This window comes from Vanessa atalanta, chromosome 9 (assembly GCF_905147765.1).
Source record: "Vanessa atalanta chromosome 9, ilVanAtal1.2, whole genome shotgun sequence".
In the NCBI taxonomy this organism is placed as follows: Eukaryota; Metazoa; Arthropoda; class Insecta; order Lepidoptera; family Nymphalidae; genus Vanessa; species Vanessa atalanta.
This window is the reverse complement of record NC_061879.1, coordinates 7,185,589-7,212,780: the sequence shown is the minus strand read 5'-3', so window position 1 is coordinate 7,212,780 and position 27,192 is coordinate 7,185,589. Positions and strand designations below refer to the sequence as shown.

The 27,192-nt window shown below is 30.9% G+C and overlaps 3 protein-coding genes across 9 annotated transcripts in view; 2 read left to right on the top strand and 1 right to left on the bottom strand.

The window, feature by feature from the left end:
• The window catches only part of LOC125066642 (CUGBP Elav-like family member 1), a 384,532-nt gene extending 371,779 nt beyond the window's left edge, over nt 1-12,753 (top strand). For 3 of the 6 annotated variants that reach the window (XM_047674844.1, XM_047674838.1, XM_047674841.1), the window contains 6 exons: nt 5,764-5,942; nt 6,128-6,392; nt 7,022-7,264; nt 7,784-7,810; nt 9,559-9,681; nt 9,886-12,753. In XM_047674844.1, coding sequence (XP_047530800.1) covers nt 5,764-5,942; nt 6,128-6,392; nt 7,022-7,264; nt 7,784-7,810; nt 9,559-9,681; nt 9,886-10,157 — 1,109 coding nt within the window. In that variant the 3' untranslated portion in view covers nt 10,158-12,753. The remainder of the gene's footprint in view (nt 1-5,763; nt 5,943-6,127; nt 6,393-7,021; nt 7,265-7,783; nt 7,811-9,558; nt 9,682-9,885) is intronic. The other 3 variants (XM_047674839.1, XM_047674843.1, XM_047674840.1) reach the window with 2 other exon arrangements.
• A 3,572-nt stretch (nt 12,754-16,325) lies between these two features.
• Nucleotides 16,326-22,403, bottom strand: LOC125066184 (endoplasmic reticulum lectin 1). Of its 2 annotated transcripts, XM_047674140.1 has the most exons (8): nt 22,005-22,403; nt 21,516-21,747; nt 21,124-21,288; nt 20,651-20,943; nt 19,523-19,576; nt 18,651-18,809; nt 17,704-17,866; nt 16,326-16,679 (listed from the first exon to the last, which is right to left on the bottom strand). In XM_047674140.1, the coding sequence occupies exons 1-8, from the start codon at nt 22,149-22,151 to the stop codon at nt 16,348-16,350; spliced, it is 1,545 nt and encodes a 514-aa protein (XP_047530096.1). In that variant the 5' UTR covers nt 22,152-22,403; the 3' UTR covers nt 16,326-16,347. The 2 variants fall into 2 exon arrangements, with proteins under 2 accessions (XP_047530096.1, XP_047530097.1); XM_047674141.1 differs by lacking the exon at nt 19,523-19,576.
• Nucleotides 22,404-22,649: 246 nt separating this feature from the next.
• On the top strand, nt 22,650-23,956 carry LOC125066381 (protein cornichon). The gene is made up of 4 exons (XM_047674442.1): nt 22,650-22,824; nt 22,899-23,011; nt 23,160-23,303; nt 23,787-23,956. Exons 1-4 carry the CDS (start codon nt 22,675-22,677, stop codon nt 23,812-23,814), a joined length of 435 nt encoding a protein of 144 aa, XP_047530398.1. The 5' UTR covers nt 22,650-22,674; the 3' UTR covers nt 23,815-23,956.
• The last annotated feature ends 3,236 nt before the right edge of the window (nt 23,957-27,192 follow it).

Genomic DNA, 27,192 nt, shown 5'->3' with positions numbered 1-27,192 from the left:
CATCTTAGTTCCCAAGGTTAGTGGCGTATTGGTGATGTAAGGAATGGCTAATATGTCTTACAGCGCCATTGTCTATGGGCGATGGTGACCACTTACCATCAGGTGGCCCATTTGCTCGTCCGCCTACCGATACCATAAAAAAAATACTTATTATAGTTTTCACCGTTTCGCCTACAAACATAGTGCCTATAATTTTATCAGACAAACAGAAACTTACAACTTATGACGTTATGGCTTATATCGTGAGCGTGGTGCTAATTACATGTAAGTGTGTCGTGTGTGTGTAATGTTCACACTTCAGCTTAACCATGGCGCTCCATTTTGCGCGGCCTCGAATATAACTGAATAGGTACACGGTTAAATCACTCGACTATTTGAATAATGGCCTATGTAACTTTTATGTTTGATATCTCATTTCATATAACTATTATTATTTATTACATTCAATCATAGTAGTTACGAATGATTTTATTATTCAATTTGCAAATTAATTTCCAATATTGTTAATAGGCGTTTTACAAAGTAAATTGTTAAATCGGCTTAATTTGAACTAGGTTCGATTTTTTCGAAAGCTTTTTTTTACTGTATTTATGTATTTAGTAAGAAAAAGGATATTTTTTATGGTCAACTAATATTAAAACATATATGGAAAAAAATACTTGAAAATAACATGTTTAGATGCTTGCGTGTTATTTAGTATATATATTAAAATGTGTTGTAATTCACTGATGCAGATGATCAGTCTAATGTCGCTCAGTTCTTATGGTGATAGGGAACGCAAGCCCGTCTAGACAGGTATAACATATTCATCAACTATTCTAACGTCAAACTTCAATATTTTTGTACCTGTGATCCGGATAATAAGATTGAGCCGGTGCAAATACAGGCACAAGGCACATTTCTTTGATCCCATGTTTAACGGGATCTGACAGTCCTAACGAGTGGTTTATTCCACAGTTCTAATGTATAATGTACAGGGCAGAGAAAACCACCATCAGGGATAGAGGACAAGAATTTAAGCGTCTTTTCCTGTTGTAAAGTAAACAAAAAACTTACTCCTGATATAATATATTATAAAATTCATTATATATTTTTTTTTCAACAAAAAATGCCACTGTGCAAACAGTACATCTATAATCGTAAGTTCAAAACATAACTGACAATACTAAGCCATTATCCTCACACATAACTAGGCTTAACGACACCTTGTCAATAATATCTACAAGCAAATGCACTTCGACTTTGAAGGACATGCCTTAAGCCAAGGGCGAACATGGTATGTTACCTTACACGATTATCACTATCTTCTATATTTAAATGAGTAGATGTTTTATTTATACTGCCAACCTAAAAAAAAAACAAATAAAGCTTTATTAAAAAGACAACGCGTTTTAATATATAATTTTACAGTTACAGTTACAAACGCTTTTAATTCAGACTATTGATATGACGAGTATAAATTTCATGTTTTTGTAAGATATAATAAAAAGAACAAATACAAGCCTACATGATTTGTGTTAATATCTAACACTTTTGTAGGTATTTGATTTCAGGTTTTATAGTAGAATCTCAGAAAACTTCCAAATCTTATTTTTGCCAAACCTAAAATGGATACTTAAGCTGTCCTCTATGCTATTTGGTTTTTGTGTGTATTTTTATTTTATTTTATTTTGATGAAATAATCTTTCATAATTTTCATAGCATCGATATAAGCGACTAGAACATTTGATAACTTGATTTAAGGATCAATCAATTCAATCTATTGATATCATAATACAAATACGAAATAATACAGGTCAGCTGTACACAAAATAAAAACCAAAAAACACATACATTTTATATAAAAATAAATGAATTAAATAAAATTCAAATTTCAACACAAGTTGAATGTTTTTTTTTTTGAAGTGTAATTTTACAAATTCAATACCAACCGATAAATTTATTGCTTTTTCCAATCTATTGCTTTTAGGATTTCGAATGCATTTTACGTATTTTTTATAGATAATATAAGTATCTTTTCAATTTGATAGAATAACCGATATTGACTCTATCAAACTAATGCGCACACTAATTGTCAATGTATATAAAATGGTTTTCATTTCATTTTAGATAAACGAGTAAATCTATACGAGTTTTAATATAGACTATTAAAATTATTTTACCGCCTGGCCGAATATGTCATTTATAATGAAATAAAACGGTACGTCTTTTTTAGCTCAATTTAGTATCGTATCCAGCCTGAAAATACCAATCCATTTTGAAATAATTTCCAAAAATTGATTCAGTTTTTGATTGATTATAACAGACATAAATTATGTCGGACAGAGCAATCATTTTGATATTAAATACTTTGAAACTAGTAAATAGGCAAATATATAAACGATGTTCTTTTACGTGGCTTCCAGTAGAGTGAAAAAAAGCGTCATGCCCCCTCTAGGCGATCATTCCCTCTCTTTCTCTTTCTCTTTTCCATTGACGTCACGTAAAGAAAAAGCGTTATGCCCCCTCTAAGCGATCATTCCCTCTCTTTCTCTTCCTTTTTTCCATTGTCGTCACGTAAAGAAAAAGCGTTAGGCCCCTTTAGGCGATCTTTCCTTCTGTTTCTCTTTTCCATTGTCGTCACGTAAAGAAAAAGCGTTATGCCTCCTCTAGCCGATCATACCCTCTCTTTTTTTTCAATCGAAAATATACGATTTTTTATTATACATATTAGTTAAAAGTATTTTTTTCGCTGTATCTGTTATTCGATATATTATATAGCAAAAACGATTTATTTCCGTTATATTAATATTATAAAAATATCGTTAACTAAATAGTTAACGATTTAAAAATGTGTTTCTTCCGATTTTCTCAAAATATAATAGTTACATATTTAAATTTAAAATATTATTTTTTAGAATATAGTTAGGTATATATATATATTATTACATACCTTCGTGACATTCGCTGCATATTTATTTCTAGTACATATAAATGAATAGATACTCGGGATACTTGAATAAAAGCGGAACATCTAGAAACATCACCTATAACCCAAATGCCCTCATTCCTCGTCACGGACGCAGTCAGAGGTTACGTAAATTGTTTAACGAAGCTGCCGTATCGAGCCCGATGGCGCACTTAAGGCATTAACATTTTAAAAGATTACTTGTTAAATACACAATTAGTTCGCCGTTTAAACTGATTACACATCGTGTTAAGTGGATTCGTTTTGAATATTTAGATTAGTTTATGTGAAGTTTCAAGGTTACTCCTCAGTTTTAGTTCCAGTCGTGTAAAATATTTTGTTTGTTTATAAGTATTCAATGAACTTCTGTCAGGTTTTAGTATGCCAATGTCAACGTTACCAATAGGCTGTTCTGCCATTATCTAATTGAAGATATGGCATTATAATATGGTCTTTTGGTCTAGAGGTCTTAATATTTTATTATTGGGTTTTTCAAAAATAAAATTACCAGTAGCCCACCGATGCTTAACTCCTATAGTATTTTAAAAGAGTAACGAACAATAAAAGCCTGATAATTGTATTATGAATAAAATCAAAATCAAAATATTTTTTATCCAAGTAGGCTCATAAAAACACTTTTGAATCGTCATGTTAGTGTTGAATTAAATTTGAAGTTACCGGTTTATAAAGAAGATTGTACCGAGAAGAACCGACAAGAAACTCAGTAGTTACTCATTTCCGCCATTTTAATTATAGGTTATATCAGTAAACAACAATTATTTTTTCCTATATCCTGCCTAGAAGACAATACTAAGTCTTATTAATAATGCGCTCTTATTAATAAGTCACGGCAGATACCATTGATTAATAATAATTCTTAACATGATAACTTAGATATGACTAATTCGAAAATGGAAAACTTAGACCATAATAATCTTTAATATAAAAATTAACCAAAAAAGCTTGCCTACTTTAACTCTTTAGTAAATTCGGTCATTATTTGCAAATTTCGGTAGCATGTATTCGATTTTGCCAATCCTTTGTTCCACGACGACTATCAAAAATCTATCGACGCCAAATGTCATCCTGGCACATTGCCATATAAACAGAGCTGAGCTGTCCCATATCGGTTAACTTCGAAAAAGATTTAGTGCCTGAACTATTGCACATACATACATATACAAGTACGTTTTTTTTTTTTTGACATATGTCTATAGTTATCATTTAAAAATGGATGATTTAAGGATAATAGGTATTGGAATGCACATACAGAAGCTTCCTTTAATGCTATTTTTGGATATGGATAAAGAGACTAAATAATTACATATAAATTCGTAGTCTTTCCTTAAAACAAAAGCAGTTAACTGAAACCACAAGGTCGGACAACGCTTATGTGATAATTTCACATTCCGTTTTGTTGTTCCTGAATTTAAAACATTCATTTGGAGAGCATTGTGTGATGTTGAAATTTGAGAATCCGTTGTTCGCACAGACGGGTTTTCAGTTTTACGTTGGGATCATAGAATTTAATCTATTTCATTATTTAGAAGCGGTTCCCATTTACCACAATCGTTTCGTCTGGTGTTTCCAAAAAAGGCACGTTTTGGGCAAGGTTTAGATTCCTTATTATGAGATTGTAAGTTACGGTTGACCTATTTTTTTCGACGGATCTCGGCGCTTTTTTCTCGCTATTTTAATGCTAATATCCCTTGGAGTACTGATTTTGCGGGCATGAAATATTTTGTAACAGACACTCTCCGACATACCCTTTCAATTTAAGCTCTCCTCACCTCTTGGGCATTCTAAACCGAATAAAGATCCGCGAGAAAAAAAGAATATACCGACGCCCCGTCGTTTTTTCATAATATCCTACGAACCTCTCAACAGAAATGAACACGTTTTGACCCTTTTGACATGTAACTTTTCTACAAAATCACTCCAAGTGAATACTACTGTATCGCAGAATATTCCAAACACTAAAGCAAACATATCGCACAATACTGATCTTGCAAATATAATGCAAATGTTATACGAGATGGTATTGAAGTACGTGAGATCGTTTGATATGAATCTTTGACGGATTGCAGTTGGGAAGTGTTTGATCGTTTTACTTTACAATATATTTCTCGAGGGTGTATGTGTGCGCTACAGCGGCGAATGGCAGATATTCTACAGTAACGGAATACTGAACAAACATTACACATATAAATTCATTACCGGTTTATATACCAGAATGACTAACCTATTTTATAGATTTGAATATGAGTAATGAATTAATTTAACAGTCAACCGATTATTGTAGAATTTAAATAAAATGTGAATATTTAACCATGTTTTTCATTTATTCTAATAAAATATAAAATCATTTTATAGTTTGTGTAGGTTGAAAACCTCTCCATTTAACTTGTAATATCGCAACCGGCTGTAAATAACCACGGGCATGAGGAACGACGTGTTTTACACACGGGACATGTGTCGTCTAGGATTTATTATTTAATATAAGAAAAGGGAATTGAAGTGTACATTGCCTGCAGCGAGCCCCGTTCAGCGACCGTGACTTTTGATAGCGACGCGTGTAATTTTACGAGATTTTCCTTGTAATATAAGTGTCATTTGCGTGAAGAATTAAAAAAAACTACCATTACTTGAATACTAAAATAATTTGGGAATAATACATTATTTTCTATTATAAAATTCTCATAGGTAGTCAGATCAAATGGTATATTTAACCTTTTCGAATAAATTTACATCAGTCCAAAAGTACATTTCTATTATTGTTTAATTTATTGAAATTAGTTACATATTTTTGTTTACAGAACGCAAGCTGTTTGTTGGCATGCTGAACAAGAAGCTGTCTGAAAACGATGTTCGCGCCTTATTCTCGAGTCACGGAGCTATAGAAGAATGTACGGTGCTGAGGGACGCGCAGGGCCAAAGCAAAGGTTGCGCGTTCGTTACCTTCGTATCGAAACAGGCGGCTATTGCTGCTATCAAGGTTTGTAATGAGACACTATTATTAATCAATCACGATACATATAATTGACCAAACCGTGACCAGTACAGTAATTAAAATATTAATTTAGTAACAATTTCTGGATAACAGAATAATAAATAATAATTATTAAAAATAATTATTAAAAAAATGGTAGATGTTAAAAATATCAACAATCCGAATTCCAGTCACTGCATCACAGTCAAACGATGGAGGGATGTTCGGCGCCATTAGTGGTAAAATTCGCGGATACACAGAAGGAGAAGGAACAAAAGAAGTTACAAGCGATGCAAGCTAGTTTATGGGGCTTGACGACACCGGTAGCATCAACTGCGTACTTGGCGTCCGAGGCAGCATTGTCACCCGCAACACAGTTGCAATTATTACAACAACTTCAAGCAGTTGGTCTTCAACAGCAACTTCTACAAGGTCAAGGTTCAACGTTGTTACAAGGTTCGTTCCTTTCGTTAACTATAGAAACCTAGGTTAGAAATAGTCCTGAACTTGGTAGCGACTTGCGAAACAGCTTCAGGCTTAATTGAATTTCAATACTGTCACAAAGATAAATGAATATTACCACTTGTAAAGTAACTTTGAAAAAAGGTAAAAAGCTACATTTTTTAATTATGTTTCTCAGACAATAGGCCCAATTTCGACAAGTGAAAAACAATTGAGGTAATTTACGCACACAGCGTAATTGGAAACAGTTACGATTAAGACTAATTACGCATTCATTTAGAGCCGAGTCGTTTAATTGTATTTAAATTGTTACTTACTACCTTATTTTCCCTTATTTGGTAAAAACTTACTTTTTATCCGTCGGATTTAAACAAACTGATATAGATAACAACTATAGTCATAAATAGTTTTTATCATTTTAATATTCTATCAAGTACGGTAATTCTTACTGAAATATTTCTTTTAAATTTTTTTTCGTTCTGTTTATTTTTATTTATTTAATTTTTTGTTACTTAACTAGGTTATTATTTAATGTTACTATATTATTTCTCCAAACCTTAACCCTTCCCATTTTCAGTTTAACCCAAACCACTTTTTTTTTACATTTTCGTTATTTGGTCTAGGTGTTAACTATCAAGATATCGGTTTCAATGGTGCAGGGCTGAGCGGGAACGCCGTGAGTGGTGTGGCTGGAGTGGGAGGGGTTGGAAGTATAGGAGGGGGTGCTGCGGAACAACTAGGGGGTTTACTGGCTCCTGTTAGCGTGCAGAACTTAGCTGCACTGGCGGCCATGACACAGCCTGTAGTGACGCAGGCAGCACCGATGGCACCTGCTGCTGCACCACAACCAACTGCACCACAGTTGTGTAAGTATATTGAAATATTTGCTATAGTATTTATTTAAAAATATATTTTGTCAGGAGATTTTTTTTCGGACTTTTGACATCAATTTTGCTTACGTTTGAAGTATAGTATTACGACATAGTTGGATAATCATATGTACGTACTGATTTAAGCAACGTTTTCTAAATATATGTTTATACAATTTGAAACATGAAAACAATTGAGCAAACGAGACAACGGAAAATTATTCTAATTTCGGCTAATACAAATTTCTAAATGGCAATTCCTAATTGACGTTTTTGCTTTGTCCCCTTTGTCCCTTTCGCAAATTCATCCTCCGAAAGACAGGTAAGGTTCTATAAATTCCGGCCTAATTGCCTTACCTGTCCAAATCTTAATTGGAATGTTGCCACATAAGATGGTCATGAAAAAACCGTAATGATCTTTTTTGTCCGCAAACTTTCCTCTTTCAGATTGGGCTTTAATACGTTGAGAGTTAAAAAAAAAACGTTTATTAACGATGAAACTTTTTCACCCTTCAGGTCTTCTCGGGAAGACTAACATCACAGGTAAACAAACCACTATGAGGTCGAAGTGTATGTTATGGAATGACATATATGTTGGTATCTCAGATTAGTGCAAGAAATAATAGTAGACATAACATTTTAATTTACTTAGAACATATAATTTTAAATGTTCTTAATACGTGGACTTTAAATATTGCTTTTATTCAAATGTACATTAAACGAAAGTCTACATTATTTATTGCACGAATCTAGGACTAGCTTGGTTTGATTTCTGTGCATTTTAATCTGCATCGTAAATTGATCTAAAATTGCTTTGCGTGACATTAGGCTTTTTCAATTCTAAATTGACAATAGACATCATTGATTTTTTGTAACTGCAATATTTTATGAAACAAAACTTTTTATTTTTAAAATTGGATATAGGTACTGATAGCAGAATTTAAATCCAATATTGTTTCAACACAGGTTTCGCTTGTTTTCGCATTTTTATTTGTGTATTCAACTATGGTTACGTATCAGTTTTGTTGAAACGATCGCCATTTTTATTCCGAATTAAATGGTCGCACGTGTGGAAAAGGTTTTATTTATACTTTAATGTATTTCGACAACTGATTTGCTATTATATACTATATAAAGTGATCGTTATTAATAAAATAGACATTATACAACACTGATATGCAATCATAAATAGTTGTTAGTGCTAAGTTATGTTTAACTTGTGTACAAATTTTGTATTGACCTTTCCGTTTGTATAATACTTAACATTAATTGTAAGATAATTGTTGAAATGATTTTAATAAAATAAACTTTTTTTTTTGTTAGATTATTCATTAATTAACAGTTTGTTGATACTAGAGCTAATTCCTTGAATGTTTGTTGATTGCACTTCACTAAATAATTGCGAAGAGACAAAGTTTGTCCATTAACATTCGTAATTATCGATTTGCATGAGTGGTTAATATTTTTTCGTCGCTTATCGACTTTCGAGGTTTTTTTTTTGTTATGGTATTTATTGTTTTGTTACTAATTAACTTAGACTTTACCAAAAATGAATACAATAGAATAATATAATTAAGTATTTATAATAAAAACATAATAATGACTAAGCTATGTGGTTTTAACTCGTCTCTGCAAATTAACAGATAAACAGTAATAAATATAATTATAAATTTTGTTTATATCCCAAATTATAAAAACATATTTTTGAGAAAATCATCATCGTCATCATCATCCGCACAATAGGTTTTAATTATTACTAATTGTATTAAAAGAAGAAGATTGTTGATTATCGTCCCTATATTTAAATTGTAACTACCTTTTCATGTTCATGGCGTAATATAATTTTTGGAAAGACACAAAGTCACAACAAAGGCTGCTTATTAATAAAATTTCTTATACTTTTGCACAAACCCTAATCATGTGTCATATAGTGTAAATTTGTTATCTCGAAAGCTTCTAACGTGACTAGACTCGCCGTTTCATTATAATTGTTTAACCTTTTCCAAGTAATCATAGTTTTTATTATATAACTTAAATATAAAATATATCTTAGCAAGCCAGAGAAAACTTACCTAGCAAGCATGTCCTTAGTTCTCAAACACAATATGAATAATCAACGTCAAAGATACTTCAACTTAGTAGGACAATAGATTTACAAAACACCGATTTTATGACTCCGAAAATTAAATAGGCTACTTTTTTCTAATAAAACTGCATGATTTATTAATTAAAATATAGTAATTTAAATTTTTATTTTATCTGAAATTATTTAGTATTAAATGTTGATACAGGGTCGACAGCGGAGCCACTAGGGTCAGCGTACGCGGCACAGTTCGGCACAGCGTACGCCGCGGCACCGCTCGGATCCGTACTAGGCTCCGCGGCCGCAGCTGCTGCAGGCAAGCAAGTCGAGGGTAAGTTTTATATAGTATATCAGTGTGATTGCTATACTTATTAATTTAAGAATTTACATTTACCAAATTCAGTATTTTAAATGAAAAAAAAATGAATAGAAGTTGTGTATTAACATCGGTCATAATTGACGTCGCATCGTTGAAATGTAATTTTAAATCTCTTAGTTTTTAAAAATAATATATGTTTTATATTTATTCTTCCAGGACCGGAAGGTGGTAACCTATTTATATACCACCTGCCGCAGGAGTTCACCGACACCGACCTCGCGTCTACCTTCCTACCGTTCGGTCACGTGATATCGGCCAAAGTGTTCATAGACAAACAGACGAATCTGTCAAAGTGCTTCGGTTTCGTCTCCTACGACAATGCAGCCTCCGCACAGGCTGCCATACAAGCGATGAACGGCTTTCAAATAGGTACAAAGAGACTTAAAGTTCAACTGAAACGTTCGAAAGAACTATCGAGACCGTACTAGAATATTCCAGAACTCGTTCCTAGTGAATTTACAAAGAAAATAAAGAAAAAAATATGGAGAGGTTGTAAGTTTTTGGACGTTTGTTGTGATGTATCCGGTGCACTTGAACTGATGATAGTCGTAAGGTTCGTTCGGAATCGCGAGTCCACGTGCACAGTTGTTAACTAATAAGTATAAGGTTAAGGTTTGTGTCAAAGGATTTATCGTTTCCAAAGTATTCCCCAAATTTGTTTATTAATATAATTATAATTTTTTAAATGATAAGTTTTAGTCACTTTAAGCATAAGTTGAATGCGTTCATGAACCGTTGCGATTTTTACGCGCCAAAGAGCTGTCAATAGTTGTACGCTTTTTACTAACGTCAGTGTCATATTGTAATTAAAAAAATATATTTTGTCATCCAATGTTTACACAATACAATGTGAGTATTGATGATATTTATTTACTGATATGTTCTCTGTGAACTTTTCTGTTTGTGTTGCCACTAATAAAAAGTGGTCATATTCATTTAGTCTATATTTCTTCTTATTTAAAATTATAAGGTGTTAGATTAATATATGATCTCAAAACGATCAGTGTATTTATTAACAACATATTTTCAATAGAGTACTTACTTAAAATACCCGAGGCTTTGAAGGAAAGAACAAATCCTAACTCCAAATTAACGAATCGATCAAATCAATGTAGATTTTCTATAATTATTATTTTATTATATTTCATCTTTAAAAAATAATCCATCGACACTTATCAAGAATCAATCAAACAATTGCTTTACAATTGCAAATGACGTCAAATTGAGAAGAACAAATACATTTTTATATACTATTCGATTTCTACACTAAAACAGCATATGGAAGTTTAATTTAAAACCAAATTGTCTATCGCAAATGTATATATTGTTAAGACGTATAATTGAAAAATGTTATCTAATAAGTACCGTCTTAATAAAATATATCTGAAATCATAAATATTTATAAAATAGACCATTTCCCGATCTCTGGTCTAAACAACAAAGTATAAAACTATTTTCAAAATTAAAGACGTCAATTTTGAAAATAGTTTTCGTAATTTGAAAATAGATGGATTACCGGTGGATTAATGGCTCGTATTTTTTTATCGTTCAATAATTTATTTCTATGTATATGTATATTTAATTAACTATTATGTAATACATAATCATCGATTGTTGAATGATCAGGGATTTCTTCGATAACCTTTGTCTGATTCGGCAATTGCATCTTATTAAACCCACACGAATTAGTCATGATTTATTTCACGATTAATGGCTATTACACTTAAAATATTTACTCCAATGGGTATATTATGATATGTTTTACAAGAGAAACACAAATTTGAATAATACATTATCCTACTTACGTATATAAACTAACATCGAACTTTGACCGTTTAGTCAGAAATTTTTTGTTAGAATTAAGTATTTAAACATAGACTAAGTTTTTGTGTAAGTTCGACATTAATTATTTATAGTTCATTTGAATAGTATTTGTATATAATATTAACAAAGATATTTCAAATATATAAATAGTACTTGTACCATACCTAAATCAGTCACTATTTTATTTTAACTGAAATAAAGTCATCGTAAATAAAATTATAAGGAACGTTTTTTTTTATAAATACTATTGATGTGGACTATACTTATTTATTGTTTTTTTTTCTTACTATTTAAGTATGATTAGCTCTTAAAATATTTCTTATTATTCTTGGCTTACAGTTCATCACTTTTCAAGTAAAATATTGTTAAATTAAATTTCTTTTTTCAATCACTTCTAGATTTTGATGCTGATAAGCTGTCACTGTTAACGTTAATATTCTAATTTTATAAATTAAGTATTACTTAATATATTTTATTCATTTTTACATACACTATAAATATTGTAATGTGATTATCAAATCGCTCAATGGGGATATATTTAAGTAATTTACTTAATTTAAATGTTTCTTAAAAAAATAAGGTTACCCAAGTATTTTGTTATTGTGCCAATGCATTGAAAAGAATGACTAAATAATTTACGATGTTTGTTTATCTGAAGAACTGATACCGTTGCGATAAGATACGCATATATCGTACGAATTGAATTTAATTGTGATTTATTAAAAAAAATATTACGACGTTTGGCTTAACAAATACCTTATAATTTAAATTTAGGAAAAGTTTTTGATGTCTGATGAAAGACAATATTTAGACTGAATAAGTTCCCTTCTCTAGATATAGAACGACTATGTCATCATTCAGTATGATTATTGTCTTATTGTGAGTTATATGTAAAGAAAGTCTTAAAGGAATTTTTCTTATTTTTATTGTAAGTAAATAAATTATTAGAAATGGGGATGAATTGTTGAAATTTCAAACGAGAATCTAAATGGAACAATCACTGACTAATGAAACGATTTGGTTTTTTTATCGATTTATAAAAATGTAAAAATTGGAAATTGTGACCTTGATAAAAAATTGTATTGCGGAAATAGTATTGTAATTATATCATATTTAAAATGTGGTTGTTCTATTTTAGAATTGCCTACTAATACAATCCTAGACACGACCACTCCGAATAGTCTGTTCGTAGGTGTGATCGAAAAAAAGAAATATTTAATGAAAAGATTTTTTACCTACTTAGGATTTCTAAGTTGTAAGACCTCATTGTTGTAAAATATGTGACATAGAAAAAAGCTTTTTGAAAATTATTTCCAGATAATAAAAAATATCTGATACACATTGGATACTTGATAAGACAGTCGTGGTGTTGAGACCATAAAAAAGAAACTGTTGCTGAACATGAATGTGTTTTTGCTGTCGACTTTAATGCCTAAAATCCAAATATTTTTAAAGTATTTTGAATATACGCCTACTAAAACTTTAAACCTATTTAACACTTTATTATAACACTATAAAATTATTTAGGTTTTTTGGATACAAAAAAAATTATCGAAAATAAAATTCAAACAGATAATAAAAATAAATAATGTGTTAAGAGAAAAAAGTGCAGGCGTGTATCCAAAATTCAAATCTTAACTTCAAATTATTGTGATGATTTCGTTTTTTTTTTTGTTACATCAATTGATATATGTTTATCTTTATTACAAACTTTGTTTTATTAAAGGAATTTCGAGTTTTTCTTTAAACACGATATGATTTCTTCAGACCGATGACAATAATTATAACCACAAAAAACCCTTACTTTTTGTTAATTATTTATCATATAGCTTAGAAAATTGTTAACAATTGTTTTCATTGGTCAATTATATGTTTAATATAACTTGTTTTTATGACTATAACGCAACATCGGTCTGTCGAAAACTTACTCTTCATAAAAAATGTCTTATAATTCCTTATTTTAATAAAAGAAAAGTCACGGTACCTATATTAATTCAGACGAAAAATTTATTTTTACACTGTTTAGAGGCACCGTATTTAGTAGGTAAACAATTGGTAATTTAATAAAAAGAACTGTTTTATACAACACCCGTTTTGTTGATATAAATGTAAATAAATGTCAAGTTAAAAAAAATGTCTTTTCTTATTTTCAACCTTTAATTGACTTATACCCAACTCATGACTACTAAATAATTCTGTTTTTTCTCGAGAAAGTTTATTAAATTACTCCTAATGAATATTTAACTCTGCTACAAATGTAATGCTCGGAATGTAGTGTAGTGTATTTAATCTTTTCCAAATACAAAATTATGGCAATCAAATACAATTTTTAAGCCAGCGATCACATCCCTGTTCTCTGTTCGAACAAGCGAACTACAAAATCCCAAAAAAGAGACACCAGACTAATATTAGTATAGTAAAAATATTAGTATAGAAGAATTATCTCACCACTCAAATAATGCACTAGAGAAAATGAGCAGTAGACGTAACCGTCCTGGAGAAGAGTTGAAGAACTACAGATACCTAGTCGGAAAAATAATTTCCAAATCAAAAATGGGACAATAAAATATTTAAAACAAAAAAGCGATCTTCTCGATCTAGTTGTATTATTTTATTTATTTATTTAAGTCTCTTTAGTTCCTTCGTATTAATAAAACATCAACCAAGGGCCTCTCGACTAGTATAGACAGCATCTCACTCCACTTTTTCCTGTCTTGGGCTATTTTCGTCCAGTCGTTGTTTGCGAATTTTATAAGTTCGTCTTTCCATCTTCCCAGGGGGCGACCTCTTTTCCTTTTTCCGGGAGGGCCAGCCCACGCATTGATTTTTCTAGTCCATCTTTCTTTATCCTGACGTGCTATGTGACCAGCCCACTTCCACTTAAGTTTCTTGCAGAGGGTTAACGCATCAATAATTTTTGTCCTTTCCTTTATTTCGCTATGTCATTTTTAGTGTCTCAGTTTCAATGCTACTCTTTCAAAGAGCCATTCTTTGGCATTTTTCAATTCTTTATTTCGAGTTAAATCCCTTTGTTATTATTTTACAGATTAATTTGAACAATTTCGAGTCGAGGATTTTCTTTTTTAATTTTAAAAGTAAATCAGATTTTGGAACTTCTATGTGGCTCCATATATGTTCAAGACATTGACATGACATTTTAATGCGTGTCTTTAATTTATCACGGTGTCCTGCTTTTGACAAAGATATTGTTTTTTTAAATAAATACTATGCATTCATGAATATATACCAACTGTCGACTATCCACAAATATGGGTCTTTGAGTTTTGTTACACGTGATTTTAGTTTTTTCGTTATTTAATTCAAAACCAATGTTGCGACTGACGTAGTTCAGTTCTTTGTTCATTTCTTCAAGTTATGATGCGGTTTCTGAGAGTAATACGATGTCTTCTACTAAACGTAGATTGCTAAAGTAACTTACTTTAATGTCTGATGTGATATTGCATAATATCGCAAAATTTCAATCAAACATCCTTGGAAGAATTTTTCCTTAAAATGAATCAAATGAAAACGTCGTGCTATAACTATACCTCGAGTTGCGTACAAAAAAATTCAGACGAATTGATAACCTCCTCCTTTTTGAAGTCGGTTAATAAAGAGACATGGTCTATATTTCCGAACAACTTACAAAGAAAAGTTAAAATGAAATAATATTTTATTAAAAAGACAAATATCTTATAGAGTCCAGGAAATGTGACTTGCTGCCAGCATTATTTCTTGCTAACATCAACTCTCTTGTTTTGGGTACTTACTTAATACAACTATAACTTGAAAAAAATCTACTAACAAATTCTCTCATTATCGTTATCGAATCGAAACGTGATCGTACCCGTTCGGCTGTTTTCATATTTAACTAAGAAACCCACCCAGATACGGGTCGGTCGAAGTTGGATCGAAATATAATCTAGATCATATGGTCACCTACATGTATATAATTAAAATTTGCCATCAGTTACGATTAAGCTGAGGTTTATTTTTGTAACGAATTGTCGAGGTTGGACCGGAATAGAATCGCGAACGTATCATAACCGTTATAAGTTAGTAGAATTGGCCGTAGTTTTATCACACGCCGATGACAGAGCGCTATTGGTTTTTCTGTTTCTCCTCCTCTTGGAGAAGTGTAAAAAGGTGGAGTGAAAAAGGCCTCGTTACGATATCCTCTTGGCTAAATTCCAACGTAGTCAATTACCATTTTTACAAACAAAACAAAGCAGATCATGTTATTTCTTTCAGACAAAATATATCATTACTTGGTGGTAGGGCTTTGCCACTCATCACATATTCTACCGCCAAACAGTAATACTTGGCTAATGTAAATACAGACACAAGGGACATAATACAACATTGTAAGGAATATGCCACATGCATACCATCAAACTTAAATTTCATTTTAAATGTCATTGAGAGATACTACTTAACCATTAAATGATTTTGAGATGGAAATTATTGATATTTACTAAACCAAAGAGCGCCTTTTTTGTTTTTTGATCTTGCTGCAAAAACACGCGTTTCCCCCACCCTGGAAGTGACCTTGACGCCGAGTGCGCCCAGGTACACGGAAATACCCACTAAAAACCAGCGGTACCGTCTACTCCGTCTCTAAGGCGGACGCCACGGGATTGCCGTGACAAACTAAAGAGCGCGATATCAAGAAGTATATGGATTACTCACTAGATTAAATAAGTATTTTTGAAAGAAGTTGTAATTTATTAAGTATAGTATAGGATCTGATTCATAAAAAAAAAAAAAAAACATTTTTTTTAAACATTTATTAATCTAATCAAAACCAAATTTGTTAACGTCTTTTTCTTTTATATCGTCTTCGTTTTCAAGTTTCTTTTCCACTGATTTATCTCTTACTTCGGGGAGCAGTTTCGTCGACTTTATGAGTCCATTTTCATCAGCTAGTGGTAATATATCACAAATTAGTGGCGACTCCACACCGAGTATATAATGACACGTCCTAGGTTCCAAAAGGTACAGGGAAACTTGAGCTGGACTTGAAGAATTTTCTAAGCATTTTAATTTGACCTCAGTCTGCCTTGGTTTGCTTGTTTTATCGCAAACATCTCCTCCAGAATAGAAGTGAGACACTGATGTTCTTTGATCTGTAATAAATATATACAATACATGTATTCTAGTAAACGAAACAAAAATCAAATTAAAAATAACATTAATAAAAAAAAACTTTTTGGGAAGCCGTGTATAAAAACGAACGTTATTCAAATGATAAAAATATTGTATTTAATAAATTGTTTTTGAGAAATGGTGGCTTTTATTCAATTCTAAATACTGTTACCAAATTTCAGTATTTTTTCTTTAATTATAAATTCGTGCAGTTTACATATATTTCACTTGAATTTTACACTTCATTCATTTTTGTATAATTAAATATTTTATATAACTAAATCTTTCCTCAAAACAAGACAACAAGAAATCCATAGATAAAGAGGTAATTTATGTTTGTTTTATGGTATATCTGGATTCAAGTAAAAACTACTTATCTGATTTATATGTAGCTTACTTGATCATGATATTTTCTAGTTTCGAGTGTGGGATATGCTTAATCGTATACCTATTTCTTGGATATTATTTGTGATTATGGCAATTCATCAATTTGTTTACCGATAGTTTTGCAAGCGAACCCTATTAAAATAATGTAGGTCTTGGCAGCTATTTTTGCATTACTTGGTTATGTTAAAATTTTGCAAACATTACTGAATTACTATAATATTAAAAGATATTTTACAATTTATATTTGTACTGTGTTCGTTAATTATCTTTGTGTTTATAATTCATCTCGTGCTCGGCGGTGAAGGAAAACATCGTGAGGAAACCTGCATGTGGCTTATTTCAACGATATTCTGCCACATGTGTACTCCACCAACCCGCATTGGAGCAGCGTGGTGGAATATGCTCCATACCTTCTCCTCAAAGGGAGAGGAGACCTTAGCTCGGCAGTGGAAATTTACAGGCTGTTAATGTAATGTTCGTAAAAACTGGGTTCGTAACATTTATGTATATTATTATACGACATCGAAAACGTTGTATAAACTGAGATGGTTTTCAGAACCCAATAAAATCACATATTCTAGGTTTAAGAAACTTATTGACCTTAGTAGGTCAACATACCAATAGGTTTAGGAGCTTTTCCTCTGTTCTCCTTTATCCAGTCCAGATGCGCCTGCTCATCATATTTTCCCAACAGCAGAGTTGTCTTCTCACCTGCACGATCCACGTGATACTGGACAACATGTTTGCCATAGCAGAACTCATATTTCCACCAACCAGTACCCTAGAATAAACACCAGTGACTTGTATCAATCTCTAAACAAGGAATTAGATCGTCAGACCGTTTACCGGCTGAAAAATATTTTACGCGCCGGTGAAAAACACTGCACCGCAAATTATAATTCAGTCAGCAGTCTGCCTAACGCCAATATTCCATATTGCAATAATCAGTTTGTTCCTATATATGTATAATATAATATTAATTTTTTAAAACTTTTTTTATTCCCACAACAACGCTGTCTGATATTTGGGTAATATTGCAAAAAAAACAACAGTCGTGTATGTACGACCAGCACTCTTTCAACTTTAACAGCTATGAATATTTGGTTGTTTTTTGGGAAAATAATGAATTACAATCGCTATTGTTAGTTTGTATTGTCTTGTTGTACAAATACTAGCATTATAACTCCAGAAAAATTGTTTATCAAAGTGCCAGGTGACATTGAAATATGATTTTTTTGTTTGATTTAAAAACACACTATATGTAACGATTGATGCACCTAAATATAATTTCAATATGCTTTATTATATATTATTATTATTTTAATATTATATTACTAAAATAAAATAAAAATAAAATTAATTAAATATTAATATTATATTATTATTTATTATATGCTCACATTATAGCAAAAAGTCTGTTCCTCTTACACGGCCAAACACCTGAACCGAATTTAACATAAAATGCGAGCGAAGCGGAAGATATATATAAACCACCCGTTAATTTTGACTAATTTCATAACAAATGATAGGGATACCAATATAATAATAATAATAATAAAACTTACTCCATTCAAACAATTTTCTCCATTTAAAAACGCGCGAACCGGCGAGTCATCTGTAACTGGCTGTGGTTTCTCAAGCAATGGTGTAGCTTTACTGTCACCTGTCAAATCTTCTTCCTCGCTTAATGGGTGCAATTCCAATTTCAAATGAGTTTCACCATCCTAAAAGTATACCACAGTTTTAATATATGTTAGTTAATACCTCATATAGTCTATTATACCAGTAATAGTCCACCTAATGAGCGAGATTCTTATTAAGGGAATGGATTGGAAACTTAATATTCATGGAATAACCACACATTATTTACAATTAAAATATAATTGTACTTATTTTTTCAGCACATATTTTATTCTTGAAATTACTTACACGAATAACTTACATTAAAAAGTATGTAAATTTTTAATAGAAAATTTTAATTACGTGTATTGTATCATCATAACATTTTCAGTCTTTAACTAACTAACAAACTTTAAAATAATCACGTTATTATTGAATCATATTTATTTATAAAAAGTATTTCTTTTTTGATAATAACCAAATGACTTGAATGTAAATCGGGTCGGTGTAAAATGCCTGTAAAAAAGATTTGCCATGCTTCTCAACCGGCTACATGCCTGTAACCATCCCTTTTTGGGAATACTTTTGCTTGATGGCTGAGGCGTTTACGTGTTCGATAGGTTGTTGCGCTTAAAAAATCGCTTAATCGGCTTAATATTGCTATTCATCTCGGCTATAGTTCTGCCACGTTGCTAATGTATCATTACGAATATAATAAATGAAAAAAAAATACACTAGAACTAAGAAGCTTGTCACACACACACATACACAAGTTATAAAAAATAACATAAAAAAAGCAACAAAAAAATATAATTACCTTATCAATTTTTTCAACTTTCAAAACAGCAAGTACATCCCTAGCTTCCTTATCCTGAACATGCCAACACAAATGTTAATAAAGCAACTAATATCTAAACTAAAACTGCTTGTGGTTTAATGATGCAATTTTTAATAATTATATTAATAGGTTACCGAGCAAGTGTAGTTGGTACCAAGCACACATTGAAGACATTTCTGCTATGTTTACACTGTACATTTACTGGTAATAAATGTGTGTATTTTAACAAAATAGAGATTGCGATACAGCTGTGTAATGCTGCCATCTTTTTGGTACCATTTACATGGTAGCATTCATAAATAACAAATACAAGTTCACATTTGTATAAATTGTGTGTTTAGTTATTAAAAATATTAAAACTTTTTTAATTTCCATTAAACCACAATGTATAATATAAGAAAAGTTATAACTACTCTCCAATAACCTAATTTAAATTGAATAAAAAAACAATAACACTAGACAGCAAAGAAATCAACACAAAACCAAACAACTTAATTCTAATTTCTACAAAACTAATATTATAAAAACAATATAAAGGCTACAATATAAACAACTAATAATGTTATTTTATCAGATAAGGTCCAAGTTCAAGCCCAGGCCCATCAGGCTAATTTAGTAGTAAGTCTAACCAGGTTCAATGAGATTTTAAGACTTATATGATAACACACAAGGCATTATAGTATAAGTATCAAAATAATAAAATTAATTCTTTGCATATAGATTTCAATACTTTTGTATTAATGTATGTAAATATATTTAGTTTGTGCTTTCTATTATCTTTCTATTTTCTAATATATGACTATAGGCCTTACTTTTGCATCCTTGCTAAGACAAATTATTTAATGGTGTAATAAAACCGTAGGACCTTTTTTAAATAAAAGAATAAGATATTTATCTTATTCTTTTTCACATAAGTTACTCTAGGTATATAATTTGAATTAGGTATATACCTAGGGTAACTTGTATGAAATGAGTAAACTAACTAACTCTTTAGTACTTCTCATCAGAATGACATAGTTTTGTTAAATTACTAATAAGTGATACTCATAGAAACCTAATTGAACAAAGTAAGGAATTAGATTAAGTGTTTAACAAACAAAAACTCACATTATTCATTAGTTTTATCGTCTGATGGTTGAACCTTAAGCTTTCTACTTCACTCTTCAATAAATTCCTAGGTTTCTTTGGTGCACCATCAATGGGTATGCAGTCAATAATATTTTCACTGACATCCTTCTGCTTGTATAGTGGATGTTCACACAATAACGGTGATAGAATAATTATTTCATATTCACATGTGGCGGTCTCTTTAAATGAGTAAATCTCATGCTTGCTATGTGTATAGCAAACATACAGAACCCTTGTCAGTCGTGGTTTACCACTCAAATCGCATAAAGTGCCTGAAAAGTAAAAATGTAGTGTGATGTCATTTACAGCTGACTTAATGGCAGTACAAGTAAAGATAAATAAAACTTTATCCTAGAATTAAATGACATCATTGATTGAGGTCCATTATAAAATTAAAATCTTAGTAGTCGTAGTCATAGTTTATAAAAATATAAAAAAATATATATCTTTACCTTCATCCATAGCCATTTCAATATAAGGCAAACTCATTCCTTCTACTTTAGTTGTTTTAAGTTTCACCTTGTTATCTTGTGCGGCCTTTAAATCAGCCTCTAGTTTTGCTTGTCTTTCTGCACTCCAATGACCCAAGGAATACTCTTGAGTCTTAACATTTTTACCTAGAAACAAATTAAACATTCTATTCAGAAGGCAATGTATTTTTAACTTAGGTTCAAACGGCATGATGTCAGTTTCATACTAATGAAGATTACTGAATAAATCTGAAAAATCTTTAAGCAGTACAGTACTTTCACTTATAATCTTACAGCAGATATTACTTACTTAAGCAAGGTAAGGATGCTTAGTCTATAGAGATAAAATATATATATAAAAAAGAATATTATACCTTCCCTCTCTTCATGATACTGTCGTATATAACGCCCATGGCACACTTCATAGCTCCAGTAGCTTTCAAGCCTGTACGAGCATATCTTTTGAGTGAACAATGGCTTCAAAAGATTTATCGGGGAAGGTCCATCATATTCTTCAATATTTGTTGTTTCTTTTTCATGCAGTTCAGGCAGGCGACATTCATATTTTTCATGATGTGATGTTGTAACTTTTAACACTTCTCTATTCTAAAATAAATTATAGACAAATCAATACTATTGACAAATATTATATAATATTAATTTTTATTAATGTTTTAGTTGTATTTAGAATACTATTTTGCATGATGAATATTTACATAAAATAATTAAAGCAGTTCCAAGTAGTAAATTATAAACCTGCTATTTGTATGTATCTTAAATATGTAAATCAGAAAAGAAAATACAGAGAGTTTAAACTTAAGAAGTGTTTTTGATTACTAGTGTACTGTTTGTATGATAAATACCGCAGATCCATCCTCTAACTTCGGAAGAGTATCTTGAACTCCTGGCCAGTTTATTCCAAATAATATACTATCGTCAAAACCTTTGAAGTCATGTTCTATGCTCAAGACTCCTACTGCACTTATAACAAGTAAGCAAACACTTTTCATTTTTATATACTAGTTGATAATAAATAATATTAATAGTTCTGTTAGCGTTTAAATCATTTCAAGTTGATTATTTTTTGGACAACATACTAAAATCCCAATTTATATAAATTATTATCCGATATCGACGTCGACGCCAATTAGAAGCGAATGTTTTAACAATAAAGGAATATAATAATTATTAGCACGTAATCAGTAATATTTGATCACTCTGTAATTAGGTTGAAATTCGGATTATTGGTAGGCGCACATAGACATATGAGTTGGTGTATTGTCATTTGTCAAAATAATAATGTTATGACTTTAGAAGAATAGTTATATATAATCGTTAAGACAAAAATTTAATTATTATTTTAAAACGAGAACACTAAAGAAAATACATAATTTATTCTAACCTTGATTTTTTAAGGTGCTTTTTAAAACTAAAAAATATCGTTGTTTTTTAGGATGTACTCGTTTTTACATATAACAGGAAGATGTTAAAAAAAGTCACGTCTCGGAACTGTCAAATGGGTTTTTTGTCAAAATGGCGTTTAGCTTTCCAGCCTTTTCTTATATTATAGCTCTAATTGTAGACGCTTTTCTTATATTTTTCTCGATATTTCATGTCATAGCAATAGACGAGTTAAAGACCGATTACAAAAATCCCATTGATCAATGCAATAGCCTTAATCCCGTTAGTATTTTACATTTTGAGTGAACAGCAAGTGACTTGCGCTCTATAATCTTATAAATCTTTTAATATTACAGTTGGTGTTACCGGAGTATTTGCTGCATTTATTTATTAACATACTTTTCCTGTTATCGGGAGAATGGATTTCATTGTTAATAAACGTTCCACTGATTCTGTATCATATACACAGGTAAACAGGTTATGTTTTTAAAATCATGCTTCACCAATCACTCCAATTATCATAAATTTACATCAATGCTGATTCATTCTTAATAAAGGTAATATTAATATTCTTGACATGTTTCAAAAACAATGGTTTGTGTTTAATGCTTTTGCAGGTATCGTACAAGGCCTGTAATGTCCGGTCCAGGTCTATATGATCCAACGAGTATAATGAATGCTGATGTGTTAACTGTATGTCAAAGAGAAGGTTGGATCAAACTTGCATTTTATTTGCTGTCATTCTTTTTATACCTTTATGGGTAAGTATTTTTTTATCTACCTGCCTATGCTTAATGACCCTTTTCAATAGTCACTATGTGTTTATTACTCTAAAAATTTTATTTTTGTACTTAAATTAATTATTAATCTGATGATAAGCTAACACTTTCTCAGCTTACATTTATTCGTTTGATTAGTAGTTATTAACAATACAGTTGACAATATCCCATCCAAATTTCATACTTACTTTAAATAGGTATAATATTAAGAAAACTGTCTCATCTCAATGCCTTTATGTTTTTAGGTAATGTTACATACAATGGTATTTTTCTTATTTTTTTTTTTTTGTGTGAAAATAATATTTAATAAAGAGTTTTAACCATTTAATTACCTTCATAATAAATTGTTAGTTCGATTTCTGTCTTTGGCAATAGAGTCATTCCAATTCTACAATAGCTTCATTTTCCATTTTCAATAGCAAAAGTATGAATATGAAATTAAAATTATAATTCTTTTTATTTCAGAATGATAGTTGTGCTGATTGCAGTTTGAAAATAAAATCAATTCCTTAAATAATTATTTATTATTAGTATCCCTTAAGGAGCATCATGTCAAGTTTGAACAAGCAGTTGTTGTGTAGACTTATAGTCCACTCTAAAGTATTTTGATAATAAAATTTATAATTTATAATGTTTTTAATTTTTTTTATAATTATTTATTATTATACATTTGACTAAGCTATGCTATAAACTAGGCCATTAATTTTGCTATCAATGATAATATTTCAATGGAAATATTCCATAGCTGCTTTAATATATTAAGAATTTAAATCCTTAGAAGTACAAAATCATTTTTTACCTCATAATATGTACTATGATTTTAGAAACAAATTTGAAATTCATCAATAAGTATTCATAATATTATCAAATCTGCTGAGAATGGAGTGATATTTATTTAATTCTGAATGAATAAGATTTTACAAAGACTAGTACTAGCGGGATTTTATTAAGTTGTCTGCACTTTTTCCAAGCTGAATACATAATCAGAAGTACATGATTGTTTGATAGCATCATTGATGAGTTGAATTCAAAAGAGTAAAGGGACAGTGACTGCACACAACACTACCGCCAATAATTTCACCCTTTATTTACTGGTATATTATTTGAATGCTATGATTTTAAATTGCCATTGTCAAGGCTGGTTTATCTATTAGGCATTGTAGGAAACTACCTAGGGTTCCCTAATTGAAAAATTTATATAAACTATTATATAATATTACCTAATATTAGGAAGTTAATCAAAATAGAAAACAGGTATACAATCATTATTTATGTATTCATTTAATTCACGAGTCTCCAACTAAAGATACACACTAAATACATATTCTTAAAATTAAACAATATAAGGGTTACAAGTAGTGTGCTCCTTCAATTATAGGAGACCACAGAATGCGCTAAATAATAATTTAAATTCGCACGTGACATGTGCGAAATAATCTGTGCCCTCTTGGCACAAACAAAAACCAGAATAAAAAATAATAATTAAATATTAAGATAAAAAATGAAAAAAATATACATAGCAGTAAAAACATAATTGTAAATAATACCACCATCAAAATTAGTTCTTACTTTTAGTGTTTATAAATGGAACAATAATATTATAATTAAACATATACCTAATAACTAGTGTGAGCTCTTATTGAGGGAAAGTAGTATATTATAAAGAGACAATCAAAATATTACTAAGGTAATTTAATTACATAATTTTGCACTTAGTGTATTAGGTACACCATTACGGTCTGCGGATAATTATTTGTTATTTTTAGAAACTAAAAACAATGGGATAATGAAATAACCCCAACAGGCGGATCTGGGATTATCGGTTGGGAGGTTATTGACCCCGCTGAGTTGTTGAAATAATGATAAATAATGGAGCGCTTGCAAAAGTTTTAAAGAAATAATAATTATCAAGTTCACTTCAAAATATTTTTCGTCACAGTATTCAATACAATGCTTTTAAAATAATTTACGGTATTAAAAACTACTGTTACGTCAGAACAATAAATATTACAGTAGGTACAGAGTTATAAACATAAGTGTTTCAGTTATGTCTCTGAACCAGGGCCGGACCGTATGTTACGGAGCCCTGGGCTAACACTACTTAGGGCTGGGCTAACACCACCAAAGACATATCTGAACGTAGACTTGAATTAAATTAATTGAATGGGTTTGATTAATTGCAAAACTCGCAGGGCTGCAAACCATACGATCTGTTTAATTTGATAAAGTTATGGATTCTTTCACATTATCGTCGTATTTTTGACTTTGCTTTGACTCAGCTGGGGCCCCTTGAATCCACGGGGCCCTAGGCTGAAGCCCAAAAAGCTATATACTTAGTAGATCCGGCCCTGCTCTAAACTACTCCTTAAAAGCTGGATCTGAATCTTCATAATTATTTTGTATGTTTGAGTTCTTAATTGTTGGTATTTGGACCCCTCATCTAGATTTAACGTTTAAGGTTTTTTATAAACAATTGAAATTCTTATTTCACGTGTACGAAGTCGGGACTGGCAGCTAGTTGAAATATTACAAGTTTTTATCGATAATATTGGTTATGGTTTCCCCGAAAATAGAAAAACAGCTTCTTATATCCATATAGGAACTCGGAAAATCCTACAACTTGAATCGTGAGCCTTAAATAATATTACCATTTAGCTTATATTATAAACTAGTAAGGTAAAGCTAGTTTAATAAATTCTACACGAATTTGCTTTTTGATGACGTTTTATTTCCAATCATTATGTAAGTATACATATTTATTACATTTTTATCACGTCACTTACAACGTCATTTACTACGAATAAGAAGAAGAAAAAGGATGTAAGAAATGTATTAAATTTTATGATGCAGAACGCGCTTCTATATTTATGTAGAAATTATTTATCAGCCGGTATGAGTTCTAGGTGTGACCATTAAAAAAGTAAATTAGCAGATTAATTTATGAGCAGATACACAAAATATATAAAATAAAAGAGCTACTCTACAAATTACGACCTCGTTGATGACAGTATTATTATCGTCATTGTATTCTTAGTCTAGCTTAGTTACTATTTACACTACAAACTAATTATTGCTATAGATTCCCTGGCATAGACCGCATACCTCTACTCTAGCATAGTCGTCTGGGGTACTGTCAAATATTATATATTCTAATGAAAGACATTATGAAATAAACATGTTTACTACACTGAGCCGAGATGACCGAGTGGTTAGAACGCGTGCATCTTAACCGATGATTTCGGGATCAAAACCCAGGCATCACTGAATTTTCATATGCATAATTTGTTTTTATAATTCATCTCCTGCTCGGCGGTGAAGGAAAACATCACGAGGAAACCTATATAATACACATGTGTCTAATTTTAACGAAATTCTGCCACATGTCTTCCACCAACCCGCATTGGAGCAGCGTGGTGGAATATGCTCCAAACCCTCTCCTCAAACGGAGAGGAGGCCTTAGCCCAGCAGTGGGAAATTTACAGACTGCTAATGTATGTTTACTACTTTTTACCAGTACGATATATTCCTAATAGTGCCAACTAGCAAGAATGCTCACATAATTTACCCCTTTAATTAATATTCTAATGGTGCCCTGGTCCTGTCAAGCAAATTAAATAAAGCAATCTAGTCAATAATAAAGGAATAACTATTAAATAGCATTAAAATAATAAAGGAATAACTATTAGTGAGCGCATATGTGTCAACGAATTGACACAGAGCGCTATCCTCGTGCCTTATCACGATCTTTATAGGACCTATCTTATCTATAATTTATTAACAGCTGAGATTTGCTTATAGTTTCATGTTGGTAGTTGTTCAAGATTTTGCTTATAAATACTTACATTATAGATAATATTGAGTTACACGAAGA

Excerpts from the sequence above, each read along its gene's own strand:
- LOC125066184 (XM_047674140.1), bottom strand. The coding sequence starts at position 22,151 with ATGAAAAGTGTTTGCTTACTTGTTATAAGTGCAGTAGGAGTCTTGAGC. Across the intron at positions 18,810-19,522 it reads AAGTTGAAAAAATTGATAAG|GATGGTGAAACTCATTTGAA; the intron begins GTAATTATATTT and ends GTATACTTTTAG. Across the intron at positions 16,680-17,703 it reads AAAAGCTCCTAAACCTATTG|ATCAAAGAACATCAGTGTCT; the intron begins GTATGTTGACCT and ends TATTTATTACAG.
- LOC125066381 (XM_047674442.1), top strand. The coding sequence starts at position 22,675 with ATGGCGTTTAGCTTTCCAGCCTTTTCTTATATTATAGCTCTAATTGTA. Across the intron at positions 22,825-22,898 it reads AATGCAATAGCCTTAATCCC|TTGGTGTTACCGGAGTATTT; the intron begins GTTAGTATTTTA and ends TTAATATTACAG. Across the intron at positions 23,304-23,786 it reads TTCTTTTTATACCTTTATGG|AATGATAGTTGTGCTGATTG; the intron begins GTAAGTATTTTT and ends TTTTTATTTCAG.